General features: G+C 40.6%; 2 protein-coding genes across 3 annotated transcripts; both read right to left on the reverse strand.

The window, feature by feature from the left end:
- Nucleotides 1-1,842: 1,842 nt before the first annotated feature.
- Nucleotides 1,843-14,684, reverse strand: septin3 (septin 3). Of its 2 annotated transcripts, none has more exons than XM_029502884.1 (11): nucleotides 12,967-14,684; nucleotides 8,965-9,354; nucleotides 8,716-8,844; nucleotides 6,686-6,767; nucleotides 6,331-6,468; nucleotides 5,801-5,918; nucleotides 5,109-5,204; nucleotides 4,802-4,898; nucleotides 4,621-4,672; nucleotides 4,300-4,382; nucleotides 1,843-3,236 (listed from the first exon to the last, which is right to left on the reverse strand). In XM_029502884.1, the coding sequence occupies exons 1-11, from the start codon at nucleotides 14,438-14,440 to the stop codon at nucleotides 3,184-3,186; spliced, it is 2,712 nt and encodes a 903-aa protein (XP_029358744.1). In that variant the 5' UTR covers nucleotides 14,441-14,684; the 3' UTR covers nucleotides 1,843-3,183. The 2 variants fall into 2 exon arrangements, with proteins under 2 accessions (XP_029358744.1, XP_029358751.1); XM_029502891.1 differs by lacking the exon at nucleotides 12,967-14,684 and adding an exon at nucleotides 12,595-12,743.
- On the reverse strand, nucleotides 14,470-22,047 carry LOC115039478 (serine hydrolase-like protein). Its single transcript, XM_029497306.1, has 14 exons — nucleotides 22,023-22,047; nucleotides 21,783-21,926; nucleotides 21,231-21,344; nucleotides 20,992-21,033; nucleotides 20,506-20,525; nucleotides 20,326-20,400; nucleotides 20,018-20,124; nucleotides 19,843-19,922; nucleotides 19,713-19,747; nucleotides 19,537-19,613; nucleotides 19,340-19,427; nucleotides 18,911-19,017; nucleotides 14,548-14,579; nucleotides 14,470-14,474 (listed from the first exon to the last, which is right to left on the reverse strand). The coding sequence occupies exons 1-14, from the start codon at nucleotides 22,045-22,047 to the stop codon at nucleotides 14,470-14,472; spliced, it is 951 nt and encodes a 316-aa protein (XP_029353166.1).
- Nucleotides 22,048-22,149: the final 102 nt, after the last annotated feature.

Here is a 22,149-nt window from a genome sequence, read left to right on the forward strand (position 1 = left end):
TTGGCAAATAATTTTACACTCTGGAATAGTTTTATCTAGCTGTCAGTTTCCGAGGAAAAAAAACAGGCTGTAGACTTTCAGCTATAGTTATGTGTTATAGTTCCACCAAATAACCTGTAAATGTAAGTTTAAATTTGACTCACTTGCTTTACCACTATCTGCAAATAGTAATAACTCAGGGAAAGAAAGATTACTATATATATATATATATATATATATATATATATATGAGGGATAATGCAATGTGTAGATACAGTGTGCAGTTGCACCTAAGACACAGAGTTCTGACTTTCTCGTGCATACATACATACAGTTTTATCCATGAAACATGCAGTCAAAGAAAACATGTCATTGTTGGTGACCTTATATTATCTCTCCCTATTTCAACTTATAACTCTGCTGAGAGATAAAAGTTGAATCAGGTTAACCCAAAAAACTTGAGTGGTGACTGTCGACAGGATCTCCTTCTATGTGGATGTTGTCCCGCTTCCTGTATGGGTTAATTCCTGGTATTCTAGCTTCCCCACGCAATCCATGGACAGTGGCGTTGGGTAGATCCGTGAATCTTGATTGCCTTTGGGCATGAATGTTTGGTTGTCTCTATATATTCCTATTCGCTGGCCCTGCAATACGCTGGCAACCTGCCTGCTGGGATTTGCTCCAGCCCATCACCATGACCCTGCACCAATAAATGGATTTGGGCTGAGCTAATAACTCATTACTACAAATGACGTCTTACAAAAAAATGATCACATAGTTGAAAACTATCTGGCGACAAATGTAATGGCCCCACAATGGAACCTTGTGGGACACCACAAGGGAGAAAAGCAAAGGTAAAAACTGATACAAACAATGTCTCAAAGTAAATGAAAAAATTGGAGGACTACTCACCTCCTGCCCATTCGTCTTTCTCATAATTCAGTGATGAGCTGTATGTTACAGAAAAATTGAAAGGTTTGAGGTGGTTTTAGTAAAACACAAAGGCTATAATGTTGCAGGGGAGGGAGGCGGGTGGTTTAAAGTTGACCAGGTCTAGAGAAGTCTGCAACCAGGAGACAAGGGACACAGGAATTAGTCACAAGGAAGCTGTTAACAAAAAGAATCAAAAACCCAGACAACAATTTTCTTGAGAGGCAGAAAGAGAATACTGCTGTAGAGGCTGAAACAATCAGGTCAGCAGGCAGGAAAGCTGGGGAAGCTGTAGTTCACTATTGGTGTCTTGATGAGACGCAGGTGTGGTGGGGAGCTGCGGCTGAAAACTGAACCTCTGACAACAAGGGTGGGGAGGGTTCTGTGACACTATAGTTAGAGCTGTACCATGCTCAATGCACCATTGTGTTATTACAGCCACTACAAAGGTTTAAGTGGAAGCCACTCACTTAAAACTTGAGTGGATTTTAATAAGGATGTTCATGTATCCATGTAACTGTTAACTGCAAAAACCAGGCAATGTTTCTGAAGAGTAAGCCTCTCGAGGAGTTTATGATGGATATCAAGTCGTTTCCTATGTCACGCGTATCCTTTTTCTGTCTGGCATCCCCACTTAACTTTACACTTTAGCTTTACAGGTGCTGAGTCTGTAACCCATATAAACAGGAAATGAGTCGTATTCCTATAGACCACTTAGTAACCACAAAGACTGTGAATGGTTGAGTTTTAACACTAAAATATCCCCCATATTTGCTCATATCTGTATTCATGAGGCACCTGGAGTAAAGTAAATTTTTTCAATCAGTACTGATGATAGCAAATATGTTACAAATATTATGAGGCTTTTGATGGTGTTTTGTAAATAGATATGTAAATTATTAGTGGCATTCATTTAAAAAAAATCTTTCAAAAAACGTGGAAATGTGCTTTATTAAATAAAGAATAAATTACAATAAGACATTAATGCATAAATAATACAACACTCGAAATTATCTCAGTGTGCCACAGCAACTTTGAGAAAAGTGGTTATTTACAAAGTGAAGTTCAACTTCTTCAAATGGATGAGTGATACATGGATATAGAACTGTAACTTTAAGTTACATGTTAAGAGTTGTATCTCATGATATAGAAATAGAATGTACAGATCACACACACTCAGAGATACCAGTTAAGTTGATGTGAAGTTGTAGTGAACTTATTAAACAGGCATTATGGACAGAGGCATGCACACACTAAGAGTTCTGCTTGAAAACCTTTTGACTGCACTACAATTACTGGTAACTATTATCATTTTATGCAAGTATCACACTCCATATCAAAATTGTAAATTGCAAAAATGTACAAAATGATGCTTCAAATTAAAACAAAAATATTTTTGATAGATGTTGAAAGATTGAATTACTTGTAGTTTTGGCATCTTTGTGCTCTTCTGCTGACAGTTCGTGTCAAAACAGTAGAAATGTTGAGTACCTGAAGAAATCTTGGTAAACATGTTTACAAATTCATAAATTTCAGTCTACGTAATTGCACCCAGCTATTAAGTGTATACTTGTGGATTGAAAATGAAACCTTCTGTAAACCTGTTTGGAGATATATACTGTATCTGTTATCCCTGGCAGCAAACTCGGTGAACATCATTTAGAAGTAAGACCGGACTGGAAAGAATGCAGCTAAAAGCCTCAACAGTGGATGGTGTGCCCAATTTCTTGTTCTGTTGAGTTACTGCTTATTTATGGTACACTGCTGCCACCAAGTGGCAAACAGCAGGAATTCAATTTTAAACCAGCATTGATTAAAAAACAGAAAAACCAAAACAAAACCCACTGTCCTTAGTGTGCTGTTGTGTTCACGAATACTTTTCATGGCACGTGACATCTAACAACAACAATAACAACAACAACAACAAAAAGTAAATTATAATTATAGATTATCACACCCTTTTCATAGATATATTGATTACACAACTGGACTGGATTTTTTTACTGGGCAGAATATAATCTTCTCATGGTGAGTGGGTACAATAATGAGAATAAGCTGTACTCCGAAAAAGAAACCATAATAAAAATTTAAAATAGAGTACATTTAAAAACAGACTTTCAATGACTGAGACCATATACTGCTTACTGCTGTTGAGTAAGTTGAGTAAGGTTTTTTAAAGCTTTGCCATGCTACTCTTTTATTCCAATTAAGTAATGAATTTTGAATGTGAATGTATTAAAACTGAATTTAACATTACAGGCTTTTAAATTTACATTAAAATTGGGTCCATGTTGTCATTTTAAGTGGCAGAATGGCTCCATCTGGCTCTGGAAAGAAACACAATATTTAATCATAATAAAACCATTCAGTTGTTGTATGATTACCCTTCAATGTCACTGCAAGAACATAGTCAGTCAATCCAGGTGAGCACAGCACAAATATCCTGAACAGCTCTGCATCCCTCGGTACACACTGTGCTGAAATGTATGCTGAGCTTTGTTGTTGTGTCCATTACAATGATTAATGCAATGACAGAATGTGAAATATGCAAAGTCATGCACCCTAAGGATTCCTTAATTACACACATACTGCCACCCTAAGAATTACATTTCATATGTGACTGATGTTGCAGCTGTCTCTCATTTTAGTATGCAGATCTGCACATGCAAACTATTTTAAAATGGAAAAATCAACCTCAAACAGAGCGGGGGAACTTTCATGAGACAAATTTCATTTGTTTTCTTCATGAGGGTGGGTATAGATCGAGAGAGCAGAGCTTGTAATGTTTTTAAGCCCTCCTGACACTACAGCCATGGGGAGTCTTTCTGCTAATGAACAGTTGCTGATGAGAATTTTAAAACAGCAATCTGTACAAAGTCAACGGCAGAGCTGGCTCATCACGACTACACAAGAATTATGGTTTTTATATTGAGGACAAATGATTTCCTTTGTCTGAATTCAGACATTAGTTGCTTGACAAGACTAAAACTTAAAAATAAGCCTCTTATACACATGAATGTTCAAAGCTCACACAATTTGCACAATGATAAATGATCAAGGCAGTGGCAGTAGATAATATGTTGGTTTTATAATGGCACTAAGTCTCTGGATGGGACTACTCTTTCATTCAAATATTCAAAGTATAACACTGGGGAAAGAATGTGGATTAAACAATGGGTGAAATTTGGAACCACGAGAAACACCAATTTTTCACAGATTGAAATGTTTTCCAAGCATGCAGCGATGCTGTGTTCACTGATTATAATATTCTGTAGGTTCATACATCGGCTCAATTGCACTGTTTTTCCTCTCATTCTGTCTGAACTCTTTCCTGATTGACTGACTACAGGTTGCTTTCTTGAGTGTCGCTGGATGATATGGGGTGCAGACCTCCATTCTCGTTCAGTCTCTTGGCACGGTAAGTTTCATAGTGAATGTTATGAGTGACCTCTTTCAAATCCTGGAGGTGAGATCTAAGAAAAAGGGATACAGAAACAGAGGGGACATGTTTTTATCTTTTAGTTAAATAAATAATCGCAATTGAATCTGACCCTACTGGATTAGCAAGAGCATGTGTAAAATGTGTAATTTATCTCATAATTCTAATACTGTATTGCAGAGAAAGTTTCTTTACATATATATCCCTTTCTTTAGAATTGCTCCTTAATTCTTAGTTCATTGCATTGATTTGGGATTGTTAACACATTTTACCTGATCAGGAAATCTCTCAACTGTGCAAACTCACAATGGTTAGGATTTTCAACTGCAAAAAAAAAAAAAAAAAGAATCAAATGTTATAGCTTGTATTTCAAGTCCTTCACCCGGGAATATAAATACCTTGTGAAAAAAAAGACTGTAAATACTACAACTTAAAAAATGCCATATCACCCACCTTCTACAATTCCCCATGCTGTCTTCCTCCCCAGAACTCGTTTGCCGTTCACTTGATATTCTTTGTCGCTGCCCACCACAGCAAAGGGCATGGCCTCCTATGGACAGATATTTCAAATGGCTCAGTGTACCGAGAGTGACACAAGGTTTATGAGAATAAACAAATACACAACATGCCCCAGTGCCCTGACATTCTGGAACAGGAACAGAGAGAGGATGGGCCAGTCTGAGTGGAAAAGAGCGGTCACAGAGACTCACACTGGAAGAAAATCGTCGGCCAAAACGTATAACAGAGAAAGAACACTTACTCTGATCTTGTCGTTGTCACTCTTGTCCTCCATGTCTTCATCAAACTCTTTTTGTGGGTAAAACTCAATTCCACTCACCTCCAGCTCCTTTCTTACCTAAAGCACAGTAAGATAGCCGGGAGACAAAAAAAAAAAACATGGAAAACTCTTTATGTGACTCAGTTTCAGTCCCATCCTTAAATCACACGTACAGTCAAGACACTGGATTAACGGGTTACAGGATTTTGCTGAATAAACGCGCACTGGTATTTGAGAATTAGTTCATCCAGTATGCAGATTTATTGATAATTCTCCCATACACACAGCATGTTTAGTGAATGACCTATACATTTTGTTAGGTCCTTTGACATCTGTTTCACTCTTGACCAGTTCCTATTTTGTATAAACAAATGTCGGGTATGGAAACAACGCTGATTAGGGCAATCTGACTGAACTGGAACAGTCAGCTAATGGGATGTGAAACAAAAATTTGTTTGGTGATGCTCTGTAGAGTTCAGGGAAGCTGTAGAGATGGGTAATCATTCACTGTAGCTACACACTCACATCACATGCTGTTATTTTACTTACAATTAGTGTGAAATATCGACTGGACTATTGATTAGATTATATTTACTCTGTTAACAATTTATCTGCAATGATCTGATTATCATACAGCTTTGGAGAGATGACTGGGACTTTTATGTGAAACTCACCCGCTGCTTGAATTCCTGTCTCTCCTCAAGGGTCATCGTGTCTGCTTTAGCAATGACAGGAATAATGTTGACCGAGTGACTCAAGCGCTTCATGAATTCAGTGTCTAGCTGCCGAAGACTGAGGAACAGACAACAATGAGGATGAAGAAAGAAATTAGTTAGTTGGCAGGTTTAGAAGCTGTGATTCTTACAGAAAGCTTGTATGCAGGGTAACAAATAGCAGAGAAAAGCACAGGGATTTTATCTTTAATTTTTCATGTCTCATTACCATTCCCTGGACTTAAAGCAATTACAAAAGATTTGCAGTGAGAATGTGTTTAAAAAAATAGGCTTATCACAGGACAATGTTTGTGTACCAGATTTTGCTTGCCTGCATACAAAACATCCTGTTGGTCCAAAGTACCCCAGCTAAGACAAATGAGATGCACAGGCTATAGCAAAAGACTGTATCCTTTGATTTATTTAAGAGCAATTACTAAATACACAGGGTCTGTTTACTAAATCTCTACATCTGATAATATCTAACTCACAAGTGCCCAGTTGGGGAGATGAAATAGATACAGCAGTGCACCCTGGTGTCAGGGATACGCTTCTTCCTGGTGATGTTCACCTCCTCCTTTAAGAACTTCTCATACTGCTCATTGATGTATTTGGAAATGGGCTCCCAACTTCAGAAACGGGAGAAGAGATGAGACAGAGATTATTTGAGACAGAAAAGGACAGGACAAATAGAGGAACACTCAACTCAAGAAGAGCTGCTGTCGTTGAAATTTTTAAGAGAAAAATGCTCAACAGCACCTGTGCCAAAAACACAGTTGGCAAGTTGACAAAGTAGCGGTAAAATAAGACAATATTGGTGACATTTATGAATAAAAAGAATCCTACCAGTTGTCATTATTGATTTGGTCTCCAAAGCCTGGAGTGTCTACGACTGTCAGCTTCATCTTCACACCACCCTCCTCAATGACTGTAAGAAGATACGCAACTAATTTATATTCAATGTCTATTTGAAATCTGAATAAATAACATATTAAACATATGGTTTTGTTTGGAATGATTAAAGAAAAGGCATGAAAATGTTACATAACTGTTCTGAAGGAAATTGTATTTAATGCTGTGTCACTCAGGCATGTATAACTCACAAGGGCATATTAATGTCAGGCCACTGTCTACCGCTGGCAATGTGAGAAAAATCATGTAACTGTAGCAACCACACACACAGCCCAGTCCATTGGCTGGACAGATCATCACTGTTTCCCTGGTGCATACATATCCTCAAGGATGTATGTAAATGTCGGCTTACCAGTCCCAGGTGCCCTGAATGAACACAGTGCTGTGCAAAGCTGTACAAAATGAATGGTCAGAGGCTTTCCGTAAAAGACGTGGATCTGAGTCGATACTAATACTGGGGGAGGCGGGCCACAGCCAGCCATTTTTACACACATCTGTATGAAGGCTTTGCTATGAACTCCAGCTAAATTCAGGTTCGTAGACTTCAAATGTGTAATATTTACCACTGTGCAAGATACAAACTGAATTTACCAAAATCTGTCATTTCTTTGAGGAATTTGTTCCTGGGATTAGCAAAATGGAGATAAAACACTTGGTGGTGTTGTTTTTTTTTTTTTAACTCAGTAAATGTTGGTGTGCTATTATAGCTGGGATGTCACAGACAAACAGACTGAAAATCTGTACAGACTGATTACTAAACACCATTTGAAGTAGTCAGAGCTTCAGTCATAAGGGATAAGTAGAAACAAAGTAAAACTCTTCACTACTGAAATGTCAGCTTTCACCATTTTTGCAGTGTGGCAGGGAGAATATCCTGCTGATAGAGGCCACTGCCATTTTGGAGTACTGTTTCCATGCTGGGGTGGACTTGGTTTCTCAAAGAGATGTTTATTCATCAGTCCACCTTCTACCTTGCTCCGTGGTCCAGTTCTGATACTCATATGGTCAGTGTAGATGTTTTTGGTGGTGGACAGAGGTCAGCGTAGACATCTTTACATGTCTGTGGCTGTGCAGCCCCAGTCCCAACAAATACAGTGATGCAATGTGTGTTATGACACATTTCTATCAGAATACCATTTACATTTTCAGAAATTTGAGCTGCAGCAGCTCTTATGTTGGATCGGCCTGCACAGCCTTCACTCCCCACACACATCATTTAGATTTGACAGCGCTGGCACCATTTCACTGGGTTTCCTTCCTTGGTCTATTTCTGGTTGGAACTGACCACTGCAGACTAGGAACACCCTGCAAGAGCTACAGTTTTTTCAACGCTCTGGCCCAGTCATCTTGCCATCACAGTTGGGCCCTTGCCAAAGTGTCACATGTGTGCTCTTACACAGTTTTCTTCCTTTCCACACATAAACCTCAAGGACAAAATATGAATCTGCTGCCTAATATATATATATATATATATATATATATTTGTGTGTGTGTGTGCATACACACCCAATAACTAACAGCCAAAAGCTCCAGTTCACTGTCAGTTTGTTGTTTGTCCATTTTGCCCCAGTGGGGCAGTTTCTTTTTACCTGTTCCTGCCAGCCTGACCAGTCTTGTGCCTCCTTGGACACATGAGTACATTGAAACTGCATTGGACAACAGTGTAAGTCCAATTATATATGTATAGTTTCAGAGAAAGGTATTAGTTAGGGGAGTGGAGCACAGGCTCTGACAGTAAACAGTCATAGTAAACCACTGTATCTTTAGACAGTCCCTACAGGAGATGCAGTTATAATTCAGGTGAAAATAAATGGCAAGGTTTCCAGGCATTTACCATGCTGTACTTATGTACTGTAAGTAGGTTAACATAGTGCTTTTAAGAGCTTGGTCAAAGGTCACTCCTTTTCTCTGTCAAATTAAATGCTACTAAAAATGTGTGGATCAAAAGGAAGTACAGGACTCACCGTGGGACACTGCTTTAATCTCCACAGTCTTCGGGATCTTCTCATCACGGGCCCATCCTGCACTCTTCCTACTCACATGGGACTTGAATAAGGTGTTCACAAGAGTTGATTTTCCCAAACCACTGTGACCTTATAGGACGTACGGAAAAAATTAGATTGGGGTTGAAAAATCCAGTCCAGCTGTGCAAAAAGAACTCAATTTATTTTCACCCAAAAGACAATCAGGAGGTGAATCCCACTGTGACTTACCAACAACCATGATATTGAAGTCAAAGCCCGTCTTCATAGTTTTCTTCCTCATCTGCTCAATGATGGTGTCGATGCCAATGTACCCCAGCAGAGTGGATCCTCCACTGGAGTTGTGGGAACTGCTGAGACCATGACCGCTGTGTGCTGCAGTATGACCCACACCGTGGCCCAAGCCATGACCGACTGCATGACTGATTGCTAGGTTTGGGCCATGAGTCCCAATAGGGACTGGAATCCCACTTGGAGGAGCTGATATGCCAACGCTGCCTGCTCCACCGCTGGGCCCCTGGGGTGGGAAGGGGCTGGAAGGAGAAGGAGCCCCCACATTTGAGGGCTTGGCAGGGACAACTGGTTTGGGTCTCACTTCTGGGGGAACTACGTCTGACATGTCTACAGACACAGTAAAGGAGGATAATAGTCAACATAAAATATTGTTACACAAATAGGAATTAGGCCAGTAGAGCAGCTGAGGTCTGTCCGCCCTTTACTTGTTCTGCATTGAGGAATTGGGTTATTGCAGGTGGCTGCAAAAAGACGAGACAACAAAAATATATGTTTCCTCTTATTTCCCAGTCATTTATGAACACACATGTTGCTCTTGAATTCTATTAATATGCATGCAGAAATGACTTGTGTAGACACTTCGTGTTCCAGTCTACCTGGGTATTGGCCAGATCTTGCTGGCCATATAGTTTTTAAACATCTTTATATGTTGGGTATCATGTTACTACTCAATAGAGCCAGAAAAAGACATGCACTCGTTATCTGACAAGACTAAAGGTGAGTGGAAAAGAGCCCTTCAAGTGAAGCAAACAGTGGAGGCAGATGGTAACAGTAACAAGCATGAGGTGGAGCCAAGACATTGGTAACCTAAGGCCTCCAGGGCATACACATGGAGCAGCCTGCTGCCATGCTTTAAGTCAGCAAGGCTTCAGTTGTAGATGTAGATCATATAGGTCACTGAGGCGACGGCTGTCACTTTGCTGCACAACAGTTTTGGTCATGCAGCTTTGGCTCCCTGTTTACCTCAGGGGTAGGGGGTGGGGTCAAAAAGCATGGTCACAGACAGACAAAGAACAACCACAAACATTTTTCCTGTAAAATTAGCTGATTTGTGTCTATTCCAGGCTGGTTTTCTGGCATTTGTGTAGGAGATGGTGAGGGCTGTTTTTTTATTTTGCATGTCTGTTTTCAAGGACCCACTGTCTAATAATCTGTGCTTCACTGTCAAATTAGCTCAGGTTGCAAAAGTTTTATATTTTATTTATATATATTATTAGACTGGGTAATCAAAAATACTAAGACTTTAAATTTGCATTTTAACTCTCAAGCTGCAATGATTATCTTTCAAGACGATTAATCAGCAACTACTGATAAGTGATTAACCATTAAGATAATTTTCAAAGATGAATGCCAAACATTTGATGACATTTCTTAGTCTTACTCTTAGTTTTGGGCTTCGGACTTTTGGTCGGCCAAAGTAAGACATTTACAGAATTTCCTTGTACTCCATGACATTATGAGTGATAAAACATATTCTGTGTTGCAGACTAAACGACTCATGGATTGACTGAGAAAATAATCTGATTGATTAGAGATAAAAATACACAAATTTGTATAAATGGGCCCCTGATCTTAAATCTGTGCACCAGTCTGCCCCTCAAACTTTCTGAATCTGCCCTGCTCTTCAGGTACAGCTCCTGCACAGGTCAACAGATTTGCAGAATTATTGTAGCATTAAGGTTGAGCTAAGTAGCCCCTGCAGACAAATCCCACACAGCCTGTGCAAACCATGCAACATCTGCTGCTGCCCTGCAGACACAGAAGCTGAACCCGGCTCCCCGATGGATCCTGGAGATGCTGCTCAGAGTAAAAGGCAGCTTTTATCGGTATTATGGCTCCATGCCTGCCTGCCGACCCCATTGTCTCCCTCCTGCCTGCCTCGCTGGGTGGCGGCAGCAGCTAGCGGCGGCTCAGTATTAGCTCCTAGCTCCGGTGGGCTCGGCCGTGGTGTCTCACTTACCGAGTCCGGTTCAAGCCTCCGTCTAAAGCGCTCGAGGGGACGTCGGGCTCCTAATGTCGGCCCAGTGTCGCTCCCGGTTTCCTCAACAAACGGTACGCGTCCACCACAAAGATGTAAAGAGGGGCAGCGGTCATGTGATGAGTCCGGTACCTCTCCTGTCCTCCCCAACGGCCGACAGAACCCCCCCCACCCCCTCCTCCGTTACCATGGCGACAAGAGGAGAGGGAGTGGGGAGATGCAGCGCGCACGCGCAATGCATCAGCACCTCAAAGGGCCCTTTTTTTGGCACAGCGAGTGATATAGACTATTTATAGGCGATGTTTGGGATTGCATCATAATTGGATAAAAGTCAAGTTTGATCCGGATCCAGTGTTCTCAGTTTAAGGTTCACCCGTTTGGTGAGAAGTTCTTCTGAGTTTGTTTAGCTCAAGACCTGTTGTAATAAATAGACCGATTCGTGTCTTTTTAAGTCAAAGTATAAAACGATAATAAAGTTCTGCACTGGTTATTTTATTTATGTCGCTATAGTCATTGAACATGTATAATTAGCATCTGTACTATTATTTTCATTAATACAGCACTGCAAAAGTCACTCATTTGAAATGACTAGAATAAAAGCTAAATGTACGTAAGAATTCCCTAATACAAGCTTCCATCCATCAAAAATATCACCAGGCTCTTAAATGTATATTTGCTCATACAGCAGAAAATGCATGTAACACATCAAACCAAAAGAAGATTTGCCACCACTGGTGTAATAATGTACTATGGGGTCATTTAATTGTAAAAGATTATTATATGTTTTTGAAATGTAAACTCTGAGTAAAAACGTAACCTCTGACTACAGCAGCCAGATAAATGATTGAGTTGGAGTAAAATTTTGAATAATTCCTTCTGCAATTCAGTGAAAATAAAAAAGAAATTTAGGATAAAATTCAAATACTTACGCACAGCAAATGCAACTTGGAATTGTACGAAAAAATTGTGCTCAACTGATTGATATAAAATATATTCATCCAGTTGTGAAATTATATTAAATCACTCCAACAATGGTTCCCCAATTAGAGGACCAGGAGCCAACTTCAAGACAAACCTGAGGGGATTTTAGATCACAAGAGAAGAAAATATGTGATATTTATGCAATACAAAGCTTTTTTGAATGTCAAATCTCAAACTGACCGAAACTGGCATAGAGTTGAAAGCTCTGAAAGGTTATCCTTCTTGCTGAGCAGGTTTCACCAGCAGATATGGCTTCACTGCACTAAAATTCACATTTACTTCATTGGCTATCGCCCAAAGCATCTTACGTGTGTGTGAATACTCATTCTTACATTTATAAAGGAGATCAAGTAAAAAGGAGCACCAAAAGCACAGCGTACAAATGTGCCGTGTATTGGTGTTAGCATGTTAGATAATTTCAAACCTCATTCGAGAAATCTACACACCTTGTTTTTACTAAGTGGTGCTTTTTATCTCTGCTCTGTGATATTACTATCGGCTTGGCTTCAACCTTAAAAGGAAATAATTACACAGTAAGTGTTGCTGTGATGTATTGTGTGGCAGAATTATTCCTCAGAGTGCTATAAAAACTGTATCACAGTACTCACACTTTATGCCTGAGCTGCTCTCCTTTTCCACTTCTTTTGCTTTCCTCTCTGCATATTTAAGCGGTGTTTGCTTGTTTCTGTGGAAAGTTGTTTTGGCTTGCCTTCTTGTGCCAGTCACTTTGATAGAGTCAGCTAACCAACGCTGTCATACTTCCTTCAGCATGTCTGTTACTTTGCTGATAAGCAGCGGTGTCTTAATTCTGTTTGCTTTGCCCACCCCCACAGTTGAAATCCCGCCCCCCTAGACAGAAACGCTGACTCCAAGCAGACTAAAAATATAAAGATGAGAGTCCCTCTCATTTGTGAGCTGATGCATTTGTGGACTTTGTTGTGCTGAAGTCTTTAAAGTGGTTTGGATATCACTGTACTCACCTACATACACTGAGCCGGGGTAATACATGGTGACGTAGTAGGGGTCCTCTGGTTCCTCCATGATAAATGCTCTGTTTGCGAAAGAGTAATCCACTTGCTTTGGCAGAAAGGAAGCTGCTGTTGATGATGTTGTCTTTTCTGGTCTCTGGCACACTTTGTGCTGCGGCTGGGATGGCAGGTCAAAGACCCCCTTTGAACCAATGCCATGGCTGTTTGTGTTGAATGGGCAGCCAGCCACAGATGGAGGCCAGCTTACCACGCATTTCTCTGAGGGACGTTCTAGTAGCTTTGTGGGAACACTGTGGTGGCCAGGCAGTGCAAAAATATCTGTTTGATTCAGCCCAATGTCACTGAGTGTCACCTCTTTGCGGCTGTTATTTTGAGCAGGAGATAGCTCACGGTCTACCAGCTGTTTACATGATATGATGTCAAATTTTGAAAAGTTTCCTGTATGTGCTGTGGTTAGCTCAGCGGAGGAAGGTCGAGGGACCTCTTGCGTCTGAGGCACCACCAGACATGTTTTTAGTCGATTTAATCTGTGTGCACACTGAGAAGCCTCCATTTTCTGGTCGATGCCGCTTGAATGGCACATGTAATCCTTTGTAACACAGTCAGTTTGACTTGCTGTGCTCTCTACATCCATCTGGGCAGTTTGACTTTGGGGTTTTTGCCAGAATCTGTGTTTCTGAGGGGACTCGATGTGTTGATATTCTTCAGATTGTTGAAAGAGTGTACGCCAAGAGTTTTCTTTAACTGTCTTGGCATTGTTTTCTTTCTTGAGTTTCTGGAGATTAGTGCCTGATGGAAATGTTGTTTCCATTTTTGCTTCCTTGTGCAAATCAAGTTGCCGTCTGTTTGCCTCAATATGTGGTGACTCCCTCTGGCAAGGCTTTGGGGAAAATAACATTTCAGGCATCGTAGGTAAAGCTGTACCACAATTTGTTTTGTCTAATTTGTTATTGGAGGTAGTACTTTTATTTTGAGCGTAATATCTGTTTTGGGTGTAGTCTGCACATTTGCTCTGAGAGGTCAGTTTGTCAAACACAGACTGAGATTCCCTGTGAAGGACATTGGTGGACTCAGACTCTGAAAGAAATGTTTGTGTTCCTGTCACTGCACTTGGCAACAAACCTTGTTGCTGTTTGATGTTTGATTTTGGTTTAGGGATGGCAGAAAATTCTAAGTTCCTAGGAGGAGGATTTGGTTTATATTTTGAACTATTTTCTTTTTTAGTTCCTTTGTCTGTTTGTATGTGGGACTCAGAGCGAGTTTGTCTGCCATTCATGGTACAAGATCTTCTCAAGTGAGTCCGTGTAAAGTCCAGTAAAGCGTCTTGGTCAAGAAGATCATGCTTTGCCTCATTTGAAAACTTCTGTTTCGGCTCAAATTTAGTATTTGAGATGGTAATGGATCTAGCACATCTTTCTTTAGCAACAGGAGAAGGCTGCTTGCCTCCTTGGCCAGCTGAACTCATCCCTTGGCACAGCAACGTTGGGGATGGGCTCAGTCTGGGCGCCGGGACAGTCAGAGTTGGGGATACACTTGGCTTCGGCTGAGATTGCAGAAATGGAGGGGACTCACGCAACTGTGAGGCAGGGAGATGAAGAGAATCACTTGGCTTTGGCCTCAGAGAGGAGGGAGTGGGAGAGGAATCTTGGTTTGGAGCAGGAAAAATTGAGATGACGGGCTTTGCAGGGAAAGTTGTAGAGCTGTATGTTTTGGGTTTGGTTCTTGGGAGGGTTGAAGCTTTTTCCCTGTGGATTCTTTGCAAATGAGGACATGATTTACTCCAAGAGGGCTCACTGGATGTCTTGGAGGAACAAACTGGAACAAAAGATCTGGAACAGAACGAAAGAAGAAAAAATAACTGCTATTGTGATGTTTATAATAGTGCATAAAACAAAAACTGAGTTTGAATACTCTAAATCAGTGTACCTTTCAGGAGTGGAGACGAGCCCCTTCTCATCAAATGACGGGATTTGAATAACTTTTTTTTTAATCACAGGAGAAGAGAGTGACAGAGGAGATGACAAGCTGGCTGATGGGTCCTTTGCTTGTTTGGAAGATGCACTTACTTGAGACTTAAAAGGTGCCAGATGGTCAAAAGCACTCATTCTCTTTAGTGAAGCTGTGAGGGAGGAAAACCACAATCAGAGTTACAGTAGTGAATGACACATTCAGATCCTTTACTAAAGTTAAAATAGTGTTAAGGCAGAAAGATCTTTCATTGCAAATTAAAAAAACATTCAAAATCTCACTTAAGAAAAAACACAAAAGTGTTATCTGTAAAGCGTGTGTGAAGTTTTAACAGTAAAAATTGTCATTATTTAGAAAATCAGTGGTGAGTTCAGAGCATTTCACGGTTTCAAGTGTTGAGTTTATTTCTTATATTTTGTTGAGTGGTTCTATCAAGTATTCTGTAACAAGGCAACATGTTTTAAACGACACATCCTGTTAAAAATTGAGCTGAATCTGAAAAATAAGCGTAGATGAGAAATAAGTGCAGTGGAGTTTAAATATAAAGCCACTTAAAATGAAACTTTATGTTCAGTACACAATTCTCTAAAATGTCCTCAGAATAAATTTTGGACAACATGCTTTTTACATTATCCTTCATATACTTGTATATATAAGTTATAAATAAAGAGAAAGACAAACCTTCAGCTTTCTGCTTGATCCTTGTTGTTGACATGGAGTGAGTGAATAATTCGAAGAGTGCAAAATGTGGAACAGAGCAGTAGGAAGTAGTGGGCACAGAAGTGCCATTCTCTCCATTCCTTGACACTGAGGCCTCACTGTTTCGCTCCCACTCTGCTCCCAATTTTGTTTGGTTCATCAGACACTGTCTGCGAAGTCTGAATGTGTTCTGTCTGACTGCAGTGCAGATCAGAGGTGGTCAAAGCATTCACACTGTTCACTTACGTAGCCTACTGGAATCATTTTTCTTTGACATCCAAAATGTACTAAGAGGTCTAAACACCGCAACTTATTATCTTTCTTAAAAAGTAATTCCAGCTACCAAATAGATAGAGTGAAAAGTCCAATATTCCCTTTGAATTGTAGTGCAGTGCAAAGCAGCATAAAATGGAGGTACCTTGAAATTGTACGTCTCCCCTATGCTGCAGATATGTTCCCAAAAACTAAAACATACAGAGCAGTCCCAGAGAACTGAGGATTAAACTGTTTTATTTTTGTATGAACAAAGGAAGCATATGATCATCAAAACGGGGTTGTTAGACACCCACTGTTACCTCACCATGCTGTCAAGTAAAAACAATGAAAAAGAAAATACACTTAGAGCATTACCAAATACTAATTTTCTGTAATGTTGGTCCATCTAGTATATTCTTGGCACCTGGAATTAATCAGTTGAATGTATTCAGTTCACATCATTTTAATTAAGTCACTACTACACCATTTTGGCACAGTGGCACTAACAATCTACATGCTTCTCAGGAGCTGCCATGCTGACGCTGCCACTGAGAGGATAAACACTCCTTCCCTTTAGCAACAAATTCATTGCACTTATGTCACTCACTTCACTAAATGCACAATAAAAGTAAACTCCATGATTTATGGAAAGTGATTGTCAAATTACAAAATGTGTGTAAAAGTTGGCACAAGTGTATGACGGCATGACATTTACATTGGGTTTCAAATACATTTCTAAAGGGCAACATGTCCTCCAGTCATCTCACATTTTCTTTCTGCATGTGGTCTTCTCCTCCTTGTGCATTTAGATTCCTTTTAAAAATTATTTAAATCTCCACTTCTTCAGTTTTCCCTGACATCTACTGCAAAAATCTACAGAGATCAGAGAAAAGTTGGAATGATAGGAAAGGGCTTCTATTTTTATCAAATAATCTTCCTCCATCTATTGTCTCTTTCATTTTCTTTCTCCATTTTTAAGGTGTTGGTTACCATCCCTCCGATGTCCTGGCAGCACCCCTGTCCGGCTGGCCCGCCGCCTCGCCCTCTCGATCATATCAGGGCATTGCTATCGTCATCTCTGCAGTTCACACTGGCCACCAGCGGGTGATGTCGGACTGTTTTGTTGCTCCACTTGTGGGCGTCCTGCAGCCCGGGCTCTAGGAAGTACAGACACGCTCCGAAGCCTGCCAGCACCAGAACCGACACCAGCAGGTAGAGGGGGACGAACCAGTCCAAGAACAGCCACGACATAACTGCTGTCAGAGCAAAGCCACGGGAAGGGTGGAGGAGACAATGACAGAATAATGGATGAATGAGGAGGGAGTGAGGAAGGACATGATGAAGAAAAAGAATGAAAGGAAGTGTCGGGAGAGAATGTGGAGAAGGGTTGAGGAACAGAGTTGTACTTTAGAAGTAATTCCTGCAAACACTCCCTCTTTGCTCGGCGAGATCTCATGCATGACAAACTGCAGTATCTGAGTGCCCTATTATTTGCAGCCATTCCCTAGAAAGCCTTTCTGCCCGCTCCTTGTAATCACAAATGTCGAATGAAGCACAGGAATGAAAATGCTACACAAAGCACAGCAGCATGTACTGACACTTCTCTGAGGCTGATATTCATGGCTTTTAAGTTTCCAACACACACGCACAGGTTGCATTGTGAAGGAAAAAAAAAGAAAAAAAAAAAAAGAGAGGAAATAGTGCATGGTTGTAAAGAAAGATGTGCTGCTTACCTGCAGACACTGCTGAATCAGTTGTTCTCTGTGTGTGATGCTCAGCAGCAGCTGGGACTCAAAACAATAATCTGATTATTTCCAGCACCGGAGCTCCCACTGTTGCATCTGAGATGGCAAAAATCACAGGTGCTCTCTGGGAGGCACAAGAGACAGAAGCTGCATGCAGCTTCATCCTCCAGCTCCTGGCTCTCTGACGTTCAAAGAAGGGGTGGGTGTTGCCATGACAACACCCCTGCTGATGGCTGAGAGGAAGGAGGGAGTGGGAGGGAAAACTTATATAACTATAATAATTTTTGGGGGAATGGGGGGAGTTGTTGGGGGGTTGGCTGGAGCAGTGAGGCGGGGGCCCTTCAGATGTCTCTGGATGCTCACAGTCTTGCTGCCCGCTGCGTAAAATCAATTCCACTCCATTTAACACAGAGGCCATCACACAGTTTATGTGACATTGTGAAAGAGATGGGGGACATTTCTGTGTGAGCGACTACTTTCTTATCAGCTCTGTGTTTTATAGAGTCATTCCCATGAGTTCTCTTTTTTATGTCTTGCTATTTCCAAGACAAAAGCTGAATACGGAGATGATGGCCTACATAATGAGAAGTTGTCATCTTTTTTAATAACTGACAGTTTTAGCTCATTCTGCACAGGCAGCGGGCTTGTGAAGAGTAGCTGTGTAGCTGTGATCAGCTTCAAATAAAGAGCTGAGATATCACTAAACTGAAATGATTAATTGTCTTTGAACTGAAAGGATAATTCTTTAGAGTTTAGAGCTTAATTTCATACAGAATAGGAATACATGAGTTTAAGAAAAAATGAATAAATTGTGTAATAAAGTGTATCAAAATTCATAATCATATCATCATTTTCATTAGTCTTTCACTTACTGCCATTGTTGCTTTTATAGCCTTACAAAATTCATCATGAAATTCAGCATGAAAATAATAAAAGCTAAAACTAAAATGAAAAATCGGTTCGTGGAAATGTGCAACGTCTGGTCATGGGTGTAAATGTAAATGAGCAGCTTCAGTAAAAATGTGCTCAGTGGCGGTTTTAGACATTAACGCATAATTATTCCAATTCACTGCAGGAAGTTTACAACAGTTTTCAAACAGTAATGTAACCGGAGGGGCAGGAAATAGCACAATATTATGGCAATGTGTTCTCTGAGTCAAGATGACAAGTGTACTGAGACTTCGAGTGTGAAATTTCACAATAAATACGTGTCAGTGTGTGCATGTGTGCCGTTTGTCCCTTGTGTGTCTGTCCACTATGCCAGCGGCTGCTGCAACAACACTTTCGTTTGCAGGAAGTGGGAGACAAGCGGCGCGATGATTTCAGGATCATTCAGATGGACATGATGATCACCTGTCACCGTCACCACCGAGTGCTGTGGGAGACAGGAACATGAAGGAAGACATGCAAAAGCTGTCAGAAGTTTTCCTGTGATGTTCTGCCACTTAATGTTATTATCCATAAGCTAATTGAACTTTCAAAAAAAGTTCAATTGGTAAAAGTTTTATGTTTTGCCTTTGTTACTTTCTTTCTGATCCTCCACTAATTCTATTGCATTTCTTATTTTAGTATTGGTGCAGGATGTACCAAATCTCTGCCGGATGATTTCTGTCTGTTATCTTAACCCTCAACATGCATGACAAACCTCCCCTCCATCATCTAGTTGGATTTTTTTCCACGCAGAGATCCAGACTCACATTTCTGTCAAGATAGCCTTGTTGAAGTGCAGAGAAAACGTTCTGATGGTTTTTTTCAAACAATCTTGCACCGAAGCCTCTATCAGCTCTGGAGAAACATACATTTGGAACAATTTTATTCGGCACATGAAACCATTTGGATGGCTCATAGCATTAAGATGCAAATATCCATTTCAGTGTCACAGCCAATGTCTTACAGGATAACTAGGACAGGGGCTTGAATCCTCAGCTGCATCTCCAGACTCTGCTCCAAAGTGGTTCGCACTACATTTCTCTGAAAGCATAAATCGGCACATGTGCCACACAAGCTGTATGATGAATGTCTTTTCAACAAAATGAGGATGGAAGGAGCGGGAGGTTAAAAGAGACTTACAAAATTCACTCTCAGGTCTCTGGAGAACGCAAATCCTGCTGGAGAAAAACACAATCAGCTGGCAGCAGATGACAGGGAGCAAACTGCGATTATTACTCACTCAGAGGGGAAGGGGAAGATAAAGATGTACCTCCTTCAACTTGAGCTAGACCTCGCTCTAACAGGATGTGCACAGACTGCTCAGACAGAGTCGGGTTTGCACTCAACAGCCTGAAAGATATGGCCAAGAGCTGAGTACACAAACAAAGCTGCTAGAAGTTAATAGCCAGTGTTATTGATTTCAATGACCAACAACACTATCGTACCTCTCAACAGCCTTCTCATAACTATAAACTCTTGTCTTTCCATTTGTCTTTTTTTCAAATTGGATCATTTCGTCGATACCCTGCCTCATCACTTTGGGTATTTCCCTCTGCAGAAAAAAGAGACGGGTAAAATAAAGACATTAAGTTAAAAACTACTGGCACAAGCAGAACATGAAAATTACTGAGGAATAATGGAGTAATAATGCAACAATTTGGAGACTCATTTTCCATCATTTTCATTGCTATTGTTCCTATCAGGCCATATTTTCCTCCTCGATTCACTGTCGTTATAAAAACTGTTCACTTACCGGATCTGTGGGTAAGAATCCATAAGCATCCAACAGTATGACAGCATTTACCATCTCAGGATACAGAGCACTGAACTGTGGAAAATAAAATATGGACCATAGACCGTGAAACTGGTAAAGAAATCCCAGCAAAAATATGCTTTGGATATTTTATGAAAACAGCGATAAGTTGCTTGTTACCATCGCAGCAACATTAGCACCTGGAAGAGAGTGAAAAACAATCATGTCTAGTGTAAAGGTGGAGGTAACAATTACCTGCTTCATTAAATAATCTGTTCAGCTGTATAATACATTAAACAATCATCTATAAAATACAAATAGAGAAGAATGATGTATCATGTTTCAAATAAAGGTCCAAACCAGTCTGGAACCACAAAATGGCTCTCACTTTTATCTTATACCATAAACTATTTAAAGGGTCGATCAATTATCCAAATAGCTGGTGATTTATTTTCGGTTGGCTAATGGGCTGAAAAGAAATCCCTGATTCTTTCAGCACCATTGACTGATCGCTCTGCACGCAAATTGAATCACATTTAATCAGTTGACCCTGATCAGGTCCTTTAACAAGGTTTTAATTATACCAAATGGGGAAAGAGTGCAATGCAGTGTCAGTACAGGTGTATTTTTTCTATTCTGCTTAGTTTGCAGATGTGTGTGACTCACCCATGCTGTGCCCCATGATGGAGAAGTGATTCCACTGCAGCCCTACGAGAGTCATTTCACAAAAAAGTCCACATCTAATTAAATTTAGTTACAGCTACTGCTGAGCTTCATAATATCCCTGATTTAACTGCCAGAATGATGCACCAGAGTCCTCAAGAGATTCAAACTATCGCTGCATTGTAACTACGTGAGTGAAACTAATAGCATAAAATGTCCTGCAGTGTCTTGCACTCACTCACCATCAACAACTCTGCATACGTCTGCTATATACGCAGAAAACGAGTAAAAAACCCCAGGAGGACGATGTGACGACCGACCGTGTCCTGGCAGGTCCACTGCTACATATCTGCACTCTGAGGGGAAAGACACAGAGAAACAGAAATTAAAAACTGCAGCCCAACAGGCTTCAGTCCTGTGTCTAAGATAGTTATTATTTATTTTTATTTATTATTTATTAGATATCTATTATTTATCTTTCTTCCTTCCATTTCCCAGTATTAAGCGGCTGACCCTAACCAGGCTCCTTTTATTCACCTGCGCATTGCATTGCGAGGTAAAAGCTGACAACACACTCAAAACAAATCATACCATCCACTTTTATTTTGTTATTCCTCTCGTCTGAACTTGCTACAAAACAAAAACCTGCTTAAAGACAGTTTGTGGTTCTGGAATGGGGCAACTTAAAAAAAAATAACTTTGGAAAATCTTTGGAAAAATTTCACCCTGATATAATAATATAAATCACGTAGGGTGACAGTAAGTGTTGTTTCCTCGGGCCTGTCCTGGTTTACCTTTGGGCAGCAGGGGGATGAGGGTGTTGAATGAACCACAGTTGTCAGCCCAGCCGTGCAGGCAGAGGACAGGACAGCCATGATCAGGACCCCAGACTTTCCCTCTGATGTGTCCCCATGGCACTGAGACAGACAGCTCAGAACCTGGAGATAAGACACAGCACAGGACGTGATAAGAGACACTGAAAAGAACTAACAACACCCATGGCTCCTAAAGTCTGGAGATATAATAAACACTACCTGTTTGTGTCACTGTAGACGACATGTCAGTCTCTGATGATGATGATGATCTTGAAGCAGGATAAAAATAAATTACCTGCACAGGTGAAGTGGTTGAGTTAACCAGAAATGCCTCATGTAGTGTGTG

The sequence above is a fragment of the Echeneis naucrates genome, chromosome 1, assembly GCF_900963305.1.
Source record: "Echeneis naucrates chromosome 1, fEcheNa1.1, whole genome shotgun sequence".
Taxonomy (NCBI): domain Eukaryota; kingdom Metazoa; phylum Chordata; class Actinopteri; order Carangiformes; family Echeneidae; genus Echeneis; species Echeneis naucrates.

Excerpts from the sequence above, each read along its gene's own strand:
- septin3 (XM_029502884.1), bottom strand. The coding sequence starts at position 14,440 with ATGAGTTCAGCTGGCCAAGGAGGCAAGCAGCCTTCTCCTGTTGCTAAA. Across the intron at positions 8,845-8,964 it reads CTTCAATATCATGGTTGTTG|GTCACAGTGGTTTGGGAAAA; the intron begins GTAAGTCACAGT and ends ACGTCCTATAAG. Across the intron at positions 6,768-8,715 it reads GATTAAAGCAGTGTCCCACG|TCATTGAGGAGGGTGGTGTG; the intron begins GTGAGTCCTGTA and ends ATCTTCTTACAG.
- LOC115039478 (XM_029497306.1), bottom strand. The coding sequence starts at position 22,047 with ATGTCGTCTACAGTGACACAAACAG. Across the intron at positions 21,927-22,022 it reads GTCTACAGTGACACAAACAG|GTTCTGAGCTGTCTGTCTCA; the intron begins GTAGTGTTTATT and ends TCTTATCTCCAG. Across the intron at positions 20,125-20,325 it reads GATTCTTACCCACAGATCCG|AGGGAAATACCCAAAGTGAT; the intron begins GTAAGTGAACAG and ends TTTTTTCTGCAG.